The 11,449-nt window shown below is 40.6% G+C and overlaps 1 protein-coding gene across 3 annotated transcripts; it reads right to left on the reverse strand.

Moving 5' to 3' along the window:
* Positions 1-293: 293 nt before the first annotated feature.
* On the reverse strand, positions 294-9,143 carry nod2 (nucleotide-binding oligomerization domain containing 2). Of its 3 annotated transcripts, XM_080493545.1 has the most exons (11): positions 9,080-9,143; positions 8,362-8,978; positions 7,653-7,779; positions 5,646-7,407; positions 3,768-3,851; positions 3,592-3,675; positions 3,415-3,498; positions 3,246-3,329; positions 2,993-3,076; positions 1,045-1,128; positions 373-818 (listed from the first exon to the last, which is right to left on the reverse strand). In XM_080493545.1, the coding sequence occupies exons 2-11, from the start codon at positions 8,899-8,901 to the stop codon at positions 746-748; spliced, it is 3,006 nt and encodes a 1,001-aa protein (XP_080349671.1). In that variant the 5' UTR covers positions 8,902-8,978; positions 9,080-9,143; the 3' UTR covers positions 373-745. The 3 variants fall into 3 exon arrangements, with proteins under 3 accessions (XP_080349672.1, XP_080349671.1, XP_080349673.1); XM_080493546.1 differs by having other exon boundaries at positions 294-818; positions 8,362-9,137; XM_080493547.1 differs by lacking the exon at positions 9,080-9,143 and having other exon boundaries at positions 7,746-7,779; positions 8,362-8,922.
* Positions 9,144-11,449: the final 2,306 nt, after the last annotated feature.

The raw sequence follows: 11,449 nt of genomic DNA on the forward strand, positions 1-11,449 counted from the left end.
TTTGCATGTTACCTTGTGTATGTCTAAGTTTTCTCTTTGGGTATCCTCCCACAGTAATGATAAAAATCCATTTGAGGTTTATTGCAACTTTCATATTGCTTGTAGGTTTGAATTTCCATGTGTGATGCTCTGTCTTTATGTGTTTTCCTCTTCGGGGTGTATCCTCCCTTCACTCATAGTCAACTGGGATTAACTTCATCATCCAGGTACGGTGAGTAGGATAAAACAGTGTCAAAGGTTAATGTTTGGATCGGTGTTTATTTTTATGAGAAAATGTCTATGAAACTGTATTTACTGATGATATAATGTATTTATTGGAGTAGCTCTTAAAGGGTCATCATACCAGCTGTGGCGGCAAATAAACACAGAGTTCAGTTCTCAACCTTTGTAAACATTTGCAGTAGTTTATTTCCACAATGACTTTTAGTAGGGGCTTACAGTTTTTTGGTTCCAACACATTGCAACTGTGTGTTATCCTGGTTGTACCATCAATATCAGCTTCCAGTAGCAGTGTCTGCTGACATGGGTGCATGTTAATACCATATTTATGGTATAATATGTTCCCGTCTCCTTGTACACAATTATACAGTATCTACAATACAAAGTTTGGATGGGCTCCAAAAAAGTTGGGGAAAAAAAAATACATATAACTGCGCACAATTTACATCTCACATTTTGACAGACAATATTTACAATAATAAATATCATTTACCAATGGAAAGTCTCTGGGCAACGTCATCTAGAGTCAGAAGACCAGTCTTGATTCATGCTTTGTCATTTCTTCTTGTTCTTCCAACATGAGGTCGTTGTTTCTCAACCTGCAATGCAGCAAGAAAAGACAAACATAAACCAACAACAATGTCCAAGCAATTTGAAAATTACAATATTAAAAGCCAAATTGATATTAGAGTGGAGCTGAAAGAGATGCAACCTTAATATCGAGCATTTCCCGACTTTGAAACTGCCGGTAAGTTGCATCTAAACAAGGTGCACTAAAGATTTGTAAAACAGTAGGATGCTGGATAGTTTGTGGGCATCACTTACCATATCGACTTCATCTGAGTGTTGCGCTGAAGGGCTTCAATCAAACACTCCACTCCTGCTCTGGTTATGCAGTTCTCTGTCAACCTTGAACCAGCAATAAGAGAGTGGAGCAACATAAGAAGCACAGTAGAGTACAGCGAGTTTACTATAGAGCAGTGAGTCCTAACCGAGGGGGGGCCCGACCTACAAGATTTTAAGGAGTATTACTTTTTTTTGTCTTAAAAATAAGTGAGTCTGTTTAATTCAGTATGTCTACTACTAAACTACTAATTTTAAGTGTTCACATTAATATTTGATATATTTTTTTAACAAAATGCTATTGAAAAGTGTCTGATAAACACAAAGGTATGCATGCGGAGTAAGCGGTGAGAAATAAAATGGATAAAATTAGAACTGATTTCATCTTTTGCTGTGAAAAACCTGTGAAGGGAGGTTTGAAACCGCAAGCTGAAGTGGCACCCGTCCACCAAACACCCCGAGCCAGCGTGCAAACCCAGAGAGTTTATCCTCAGAGAAAAGGAACTCATTGTTATAGAATATAACAAAGACATTTTTAACTCATAGTGTGTTATGTGGTTCTTTGAGCTTTTTCTTTTCGTAATTGTACAGGGTGTGGTGGAGGGTCGCCCGAGTTTACAATGGTAATAATTTGGGTCAAGAAAACCATTGTGAACAACTGCTACAGAGCACACAACAGACTATAATTGTCAAACACGTCATATAACCATGCAGTATGTCATGTGAACAAGTACTGCAGAGTGGTTTGCAGACATGAGCAATGATCAACATTTCTGTAACTGAGTAGTAACAGTATCCAGAGAAAAATGTTTTAAATGACTTACATTGTAGATGAATAACGTTTTTGGGATATGAAAAAATATCCTATTAACATTTTTGAACAGTTTTATTTGAAAAAGTTAGGTTTCCCCGACAGATGTGATCTGAGTCAACCTTTACCAAGGTCTCACACATTCGTAAGCTTGTTAGTGTGGTGCCCTGCAGTGAGGGCAGATGCTGTAAATTTCAAGCCTTGATAAATATTGTGACCTATAAAACCTTGTTCCAGGAGTCACTTTCCAATCTTTAGTTTACTTAAGTTTGATTCGAGTAGAAAGGAACTAATGGATACATTTAGCGGCTGCTATTTTCATTTCCACATTTATTTCTGCTTGATTCATTGGGAACTTCATTGTCTTATAAGTGAGTATTTCATCAATGGAGGAAATAAAAGGGCTGAACTTCTGAACACAACAAATAAAAACAACAACAAGGAATGTGCATTCTTTTGATGTTCTCCTTATTCTAATGGTGTTAAAAATGAATGTTGAATTTTTAATGTTCATTCTAATGTGCTGATGTGAATTCAGAAAATACATTAACGCATGAGCGACTACAAAAAGTGAGACTTATAGTCCAGAAAATACAGTATGTCATGATTTGCAGTCATTTCTGCCTTTTAGGATGAATTACATCAAGCGATAATATTTTACTTCTCTACAATAACATTGTTGTAAAGAATCATCTGCAAATTATTCCTTTTCTTTATTACCGACTCAAAATCGAACATGAAAATTGTGCAAATGAACGTTCGAACGGAGGCATTTTGTAAACATGTCCCAAAAAAACTGAAAAGCTGTAGAATAGAACTTTTTAGTTGCCACAGATTAGAATGTCCTGACAAGCAGCCAAAAATCCATGGAGTATACAGATCAGACTTTGCTAAGCCTGTAAAGGGCCGCCGACCTAACGATCTGTGAAAGTATGTGGCCTCCAACAAGCTAAAAAAATAAAGAAAGAATAGATATTGTTTTCTGAGGATTGACCATTGCGGGACCTTCATTGTTACTTTCAATTGAAGGTTTTTAAAATTCTTCTATCTATTATTTTGACCAGCAGTCAATAAACGTCCCCATGCCCCTCTGAGTACATACTTCTCTCCAGCGCTTACCAAAGCTCCTCCAGAGTCGGACTCTTCCTGATGATGTTGGCGAGGGCACGCGCTCCTGAACTCCCGATACCATTGCCCACGAGGCTACATCACACAAAACATAACTATCACAATCAGCTGATGTCAAACAACATGAATATATTTTGTTAATAATCCAAATAAACTGCAAGGTAGTTGTACAAACTTCCATCACTGCACAGCATTTCAAATACTATAAAAGTGAATGAACGGCAGCATTTAAAGCAGATATCACCTGAACCAAACCAGAGTTTTGCTGTTTTCCAAGGCACCGGCGAGGGCCTTTGCTCCTGCATCCCCTATCTTATTGCCCCAAAGCCTGGGAATATAAATATGTCTGTTATTTAATGGACAAACTGAAACAATACAATACATTAAAACAACATTCAGAGGTAAAGCTGTACCCCAGAAACTGCAGCGAATGATTGCATTTCAGTCCCTCTGCAAGCCACTGAGCTCCTTCTGCTGTGATATTATTGTTTCCAAGCCTGAAGGAAAATGTTGAAATGATTCGTCATCTAAAAGTCGACGCCACTCCTTCATCTGAAGACACGAGTTATATGTGACCCTGCTTTACCGACCTGAGAGACAGGAAGTCCTGCCTGGTCTGCAGAAGGTGACAAAAGTACTTCGCGCAAACATCAGTGAGCTTGTTGTTGAAGAGCCTGGAGGGAAACAAAACGATTAAACCAGGCAACTGATGAAATGTAATTTGTGACGCCGAGGCGCAGTTGAACTCATCTCGACAAGTACTTACGCAATCTTCTGGAAGTTTTTACAATGGATCCCCTTCGCGATGAGTTTGCGGATGCCTTCATCTGTGATGTTATTATTTCGAAGGCTGATGAAGGAACAACAAAGACGGATCGTGTTAAACACTTTTTTCTGCTTTTATTAATTTGCTGTGTATAACTTTCTTCTTTGTGCCCCCTCCCCCTTTTCTTCCTGGTTTTTCATTGTAACTATGAAACTACACTCTGCCTGCATTGAAACACAGATGACCAAGCTTCCCGTAGCTTTCCAAACAAAGCTCAGTGTGAATCTCTTCGACTCGTTTGATTTCACAGTCTGACACCGACAGCAGCTTTATGAATTAGAACTTTCTAGCTTTAGGAATCTCAACCCAGGATCATTTGCCAGCAGACAATAGATTTTGCTTTCTGAAAAAAGAACTAAGCTTAACTCTGATGTTCCCGAGCTTTGGAGCAGAGGTGGAAAAGATTCTCATTCTTTTCTTAAATAGTACAGATACTTATATAAAGACTTGAGTGAAAAGTAAAATAACCACTTCATCTTTTTGCTTAAGAAAATTTCAAATAGAACAAATTCTGAAACGTTCTCTTGTAGAGAAGGTAATAGTAGAAAAAGTTGCCTTACAAGGCGTATCAACCCTTTTTTGTATGGCCATGGGTTATATGCACATAATTATATGCACATGGGCTAACAGACATATTTTAACAGTTTTCTAAACTAGTATTATTTTTAGAATTGAGGTGTGATAGTAGGAAAGCATCAGATCAAGTATGAGCAATGATGCTGTACGTCACGATAAAACAGTTTTGAGTAAGAAATTAGAATTTTTTTAAAAAAATATTTTGAAAGATTTTTTCATTTTTAATTAATGGGAACAGAAATTCTCGACCAACTAATATTCATCTAAATGTATCACTTATGAGCGATAAGCCAGTTTGAGGAGTGTGAGCAGCCAAATGGAAAGACATGTTATGTTCAAACGTGTGGGCTAAAAGTAGCATTTACATAAAGTATACACACTTGAATAAATCTCCCTACAACCAGTTAGAAATGACAAATAGTTTGTTAGTTTCCAACTGTGCTTTCGAACCAGTCGAACCAGTCGAACCAGTCACAGCTGTTGATTATTTATTAATACTTTCAGTATTTCCGTCCACAGACATGAAGACACTTTATAGTCTTTCTGTGTCCATCATCTGGGTTTGTCTTCCACTTAAAAAGAACTGGTTTGTTTGAGTTGACACTGTCACTCAGGTAAGTGAAGTGAAAATAGCGCCGTTGGCTCCCAAGCCACCTGAATTGAACTGTTCAAAGCAAAAACCAAACATGCAGGCGCTGCTTTTATGCACCAACAGTTTGGAAGAAGGTCTCAGAGAAAATGCAGGATTTGAAGGCATTTCTGTTTGCTGCTGCTTTCATTCAAGCAGTTCTTTATATCATACTGCCATATATTGTTGTCTTTTCATCTTTTCTTCATCTTTCTTACGACTGCATTGGTCACTGATAGAGAACAGAGTTTGATTTGCTCTGTTTTTGTTATCTGTTTCCCTTTATCAAAAATTTAACGTTGAGTTCGAAATGATTCCGTGTGCACAGTTTATATACCTTCAACAAACTTCATGCTCACGGTTCCAGGACAAACCACAAGCGTGTTGTTATTGTGTGACTCCACCTTCCTCTAATCCTCGTTGTAGGAGGTAGCAGGTTTACCATGAAGCATGTAACCATTGTAAAATAGTCACTTAAAGTAAAGATTGCCTCAGTAAAATAGATCCCATCAGAGTCTGTTCACCATAATCTGTGAACTAAATTGCTGAATTAATAATTTATATGATTCTTCTATGCAAAATAAAAATAAATAAATAAAAATGATCACACTCACTACAGCGATCTGCAGATGTGCAAGCAGGGCAGGAGCTGCTCCACTCCAACATCGCCTACAGAGTTGTTGTCCAGCTGAAGGCCTACAGGGTTTCTCAAATGCTGGAGCACATAGGCAAGCGCAGTGCACTCTACCGGGCCTATGTTACAGTATGTCAGTTTCAAGTGGTCCACCTCCAGCTTACTCATTGCATGCTTCGCAATTCTGTCCTCCTGCATTTCATAGATACATTTGATCAGCCAAACAAAGTCTGGCATGGCATGCATGCTCTTCTTCTCTCCCTGCACAGGTTGAGGAATGGACTTGAAGTGTTTCTGCATCCCTTTGGAAAGACATCGTGCCACTTGTTGGCCCTTTTTGCCGATCACAGCACTGGAGCAGGAATGCAGCAACAAGCTCTGGTGTCTCTTAGACAGAAGTCCTGACACAAAGGCTGCGGTGATTTGGAGGTTTGGTGTTTTTGCTGTTGTTGCGTCCTCAACGTTTTGTTGGTTTGTGGACGATATGCACACGATAAAACACACACCAGCTCCCTCCCTGTCCTGAGGCTCAAAAAGCTTGGGGATTGCTGAGCGATCAGTGTTGTCTGACAGAACCACGTAGAGAGCAGCAAAGAAACATTGGATTGTCAAATGAAGGAATTCATACTGTTTCCTGTTGGGAGCAGACATATCTTTGCTTGTCAGGAGAAAGCCCATGGAGATATCAAATTCAGTCACTCCAGATGCCTCTAGGTCTGTAGCTGAGAAGATATAGCTGGTGGCTACTATCCCCTTGAAGGCAAGCTGTCCCAGATGCAAGACCGTTTTAAGATGCTCCTCTAGCCACCCTGCCCGTTTGCTGCTCTTCGATGGGCTTTGGTGCTGGAAAAAGTGCTGCAGAATCATGAGGTAAACATCTGTGATTGTCTGTGGGCTGCCTTCCCCACAGCCTAGAAGCTCTTTGTGGCATCGTGAGACAATCCAGCAGAGAACCGGATTATGACAGAGTCCAAGTAAAGCTGTGTTTGCCTGCAGTGATGCTAAAACCTTTGCAGCTAAAGTGGGGTCGCTGTGATTCTTTCTTACAAAACAGTTAATTCCATCCAAGGAGAATCCTTTTAGAAAGACCTCTTTGCTCAGGTGCTTCTTCAACACTGGACCGACTGCCTCCGGGCGACTTGTGACAACTTTCCGGACGCCCTTCATTAGAGAACCCTGGATTAAGTTGAACAAGAGCATATGAACCGGGGCACGCTGAGTGGGACAGCAGAGCCTGTGCTCGTCTGAAAAGCTCTGCTTGAGTTCATCCAGGCCATCAAAGGTGAAGAGGATGAGATGGGGGTGGTCCAGTATGAACTGAAAGATCTCTTCCTGCTCCCTGTCAGGCCAGCAGCAGTGTTGAAACAGCAATTCCTGTACAGACAGTTCTTTCTCCTCAGAGTTCAACCTGCGGCAGCTGAATGGAAAAAGAAGAAGGAAGTCCTGCAGGGCCACTCCACGAGCCCAGAGCAAGTGCAGCCTCTGGAGCAAGGTGCTCTTCCCGCTGCCCGCCTCACCGGACACCAGCACCGTGTCCGCTTCCTTATTCACCGTGCCCACTTTACCTACAATACCCTCCAGGCCCAGAGGTGAATGAGCATCAGCACAGTCCTGAGCTAACTCCAGATGGCCTTCAGTGTAGATGTCGTCCAGAGACATGTGACTGGTCCCCCCATAAGTACTGAGAAAGCAGGACTGTGCAGACACAGAACTGCTCAGCTTCTTCTGGTACTTCAAGAACTCTGAAAAAAAATGTCAAAACAAAACTAATGTTGAATAAAATCGAGGGTCAGGGTCACATTTTTCAATGAGTGTCAAAGTGTATTAACGGAGCTTCACAACTGCCATATTTTCAAAGGAAATGTGTAAATGTTTTAATCAAAACGTAAGTCCCACCAAAGTGAAACAGTTTGTGTAGAAACAACTTCTAGGAGCTCTTAGAAATAATTTTCACATAGGTTTCAGTGTCACTGTGTTCATAACAGACCTTTGGGAGGAGTTGTGTTGTCAGAGTAAGTTGGGGAACCACATTCTGGTTTTTGTTGGATGTAACGCAGGACAACTGTGGCTGCTGATTCACCTTTTGATCTGACGTGGTCGAGTAGACACCTCGCCTGATGGATATATGACAACACAGTTTTTGTATCGGAAATCATTGAACTGTGCAGAAAAGATAAATGAAACATTCCAACATTATTAAAAAAAAGAAATTGTGCATTTCTATAGTTTTGAAGTTAAATGTTGTAGTTTATGAATGAGGTAATGTCGGTGTTACTTTTGAAAAATACTATACAGCATGAACAACAAAAGTACATTTTATACATGAATAGTTGCCAGCGTAAACGGTTGGCCTACAGAAACATGTAGTCCCTCCAGCATCCCATTGTGTAAATGCTGCTTTTTCCACTCTTGCAGAATAGAAACAGTTTTTTTAACAGCAAGTTTCTATCAGAGGAACAATAGTAGCAAGCCATATAAGTGAGAATGTTCCTGTTCATCTAAGTAAATCAGCACATTTCAAATTTCTCCTTAAACAAGCAGTGTAGACTTTTGACAAATATAGATGTGACCTTCAATCGCACATTCTAAATAAGGAATTAAATAATGAAATGTCACCAATCATTTCAAACATGTTAATCATTACTGAATAATGAGGGATTGCCAGACCACATTTTACTGTGTCGAACTTCTCGTACCTGTTGTGTGGGAGTGCGTAGAGGGAGCCGCACTTCATCGCAGTCTGACACAGAGAAGTAGCCCGACTCAAGCAAAGCTTCCAGGGCACCGTCAATGCAGCCTTGGAGCTTGTGGACAAGGCTCGGCCTTTGAGCCAGAAGGTTCTGAGCAGACGTGCACCGAGTTTCTCCTTTATCCTCTGGACTTGGATTACACCCTGTGAATGAGGGGAAAGCTCCCAGTGCTTCTGGTTTGACCTCTTGGAGAGCAGTGAGAAAGCACCCACGTGCATCCACACCCTTCATGTAAACCAGGTCGAGCAGCTGCCTGGCGTTAGCGTACAAGGGTCGTCCAGGTACCTGTACGTTCTGGTAGTCCTCCCATGTGAGCTCCCCCTGGGAGAGCAGGATATCCAGAATCTTTTCCAGAGGTTCGGCTGATCCACTGCTGCACAGGCTGTGCAGGATCTCTGTCCTTTGTTTCACCACAAACTCCTGGCCGAACATGCTCGACGCATGTCCACGCTCAGGAAGCTCCAGTGTGACAGCTAACACACACATGTCACTGCACTAAGACGTGACTGCAGCTCAGTTCTCACACACGTCCCGCTCATTTTAAATTTTAGTGTTACACCGCCCTTTAAAGACAGAAATGCATAAGAGGCTTTAAACACAAAAGTCACTGTTTAAAAAAAAAAAGACTCACGAATTAATAACAGCAGCAGAAAGCTTTCTTTACCCAATGTGTCATTGAGGCAAATGTGCCATTTTACTTGCTTCTTCCTCATTCCACAACTGAAAACAAAACTTGTTCTCCTTCCAAGTCCCTCCTTCTGATTATAATATGCTCCCAGCAAATCCCTGCTGAAACAAAAACTCTCAAATATAGACAGGAACTGACATACTCCCTTGTATGCATGCATCATTTCCTATATTTCTTTTAAGAAATAATGCAACTGTATTTAATGCCTAAATGTATTCAGATGCATTAATATATTGTGAAGCTGCTTCTGCACCCTCTGTTCAGAGCTGTGAAAATAGCAACTGTATTTCAAACAATATAAAGAGGAATTATAGTTATTAAAAGCAGAAGCTTTGGCAATCAGTAGAAATGTTTCATTTCAATCTTCTTTGGGTGAAAAAAATAAATAAAAATGCCGTCAGTATTTGGTTGTAGCTGCAGTTTGGTGCTGCAGCCACTTGATGGAACTATTGCTTTGATAAGTAAGTTTCCCCAGAACGTCAGCATTTAGTTGACTTTCCTACCTTTGACACATTTCAGAATTCGTTTTTATTTTTTTTAAAGATTGGCTTCTTCTTATATCTCCAATGTTGTCTCCTTCCTGTCATCCTGAACGTGTCTTTGCATGCAAGGTGCCCTGGTTTAATTAGAATTTCTTTGATGAAATCAGGATGAGGGGTGATTCCCAAGGGGTCCTGGGAACTGAAGATACAGCTTTCTTAGTAGTACAATGTTAGAATAGTAGTAGAACAGAAGGTAGCAATATTTTCACCACGGAAAAGCTGCGGTAGAAGCAGCATGCTGTGCATTGGGTGTAAACTTCAAAACACGTGCACATAAAACACCCCTAAACCAGCTCATGAGGCTCCTCGTGTTCTTTGATGTCAATAAGGATTTTGCATAAGAATTATGTTTTGGACAACCATGTGATTTATCATTATTGTTCCAGCCTCCTCCTGAGTGCCATGATTAGTTTATCACGTGTCTTCTCCATGCCCCGTGGGGGGACGTGCTCAAACGTGCAAGGGCAGGAGTAATCAAAGACAAACTGGAATAAAACTTTCAAAAAAAAAAAAAAAAAAAAAGCGTCTTGTCTTCTCCTCTTTTTCAGAGACGCAGGCAGCTTCACCAAGGGGAGTGTAATGCAGAGTGCTCTCTGTCAGGCATCCTACATGAAGCTGGAAGGTGGGGTTCTGTCATCCAAATCACAGCAGGGGGTCCAGAGAAGTTTGGACGGATAAGAGACAAGGTAAGAAATCGTCAGTCGAGAAAAAAAGAAAAACAATACAGTCAATCCCAGAAGGTATCTCAGTGTTTGTGTCCTCTGTTACAACAGAATAAAAAAAAAAAAAGGCATGGAATATATGTGATTCCAACTTCATATATTTGGACTATTTGAGAATCTTCCATCATTTATGAATAGATATTTGGAATTGGTAAGTCATTGTACTCAGCTTGTAGATGTTCCCATAAATAGCTTTACTGGTTATGAGATGAGATCTGCTTATTAAGTTAACTTAGTGAGCAGAGAAAAAAAAAATGTAATAAAACATGGAGGTAGGTCAACTCTGTGTGTTCCACTAAGACGCTAGTCCAGCTCTGAATAACCTCGTCAACACAGTCAGAGAATAATAGTTCTGGATCCTTCTCTCTCAATCATAGTGGAGGTGGAATACTTTGCAAGCAGCCCTTTAAATCGCTGTGTGTTCTTTCTGTGCAGATATTAAAAGCACATGTGGTGATCTCAGTGTCGGACCAGGTGTACCGATGTACTGGACCTGCACTGATTGCTTTGCCAGAGACTCATAACTCCCAGAAGCAAATGGCACGACTCACCTTTAGTGCACTCTCCTTTAAGACAGTGTGAACTTTAAAATGTTGAATACATTCAATTCAATTCAATATTATTTGTAGGACTGTGGGGAAGCGTTTACCCCATGATGACACACAGATTTACAGAAGGAAGGATAAAATACAGGGTGGAAAGCTTCAAATTCCTTGATGCCCACATCTGAGCTCACTTCAACTTTAGTACAAATATTTACTATCAGGCTAGAAAAGCCCAGCAGAGACTGTACTTCCTCATGAAACTGAAACAAGGTCTTCTTCCTCATCTATTGCAGATTTGCTTGCATTGATTATAGGAAAGAAATGCCTCCTGACCTACTTTTACACTGTGTAGTTCTGAAAAAAATAAGACTGACCTGCAGCAGGTGGTGAGGGCTGCAGAGCCAATCATAAACAGACCACTGCCTCATTCCAAGAGATTCAGACTGAATAACGACACTGGAGCTCAGTTGGAGGAGGGGATCATCAAGATAGACAGTTTGATCCCCCGTGTGTTAAAGTACCCTTAATCTAAGTTTC

Source organism: Lipophrys pholis (genome assembly GCF_963383615.2).
Source record: "Lipophrys pholis genome assembly, chromosome: 2".
Classification (NCBI taxonomy): domain Eukaryota; kingdom Metazoa; phylum Chordata; class Actinopteri; order Blenniiformes; family Blenniidae; genus Lipophrys; species Lipophrys pholis.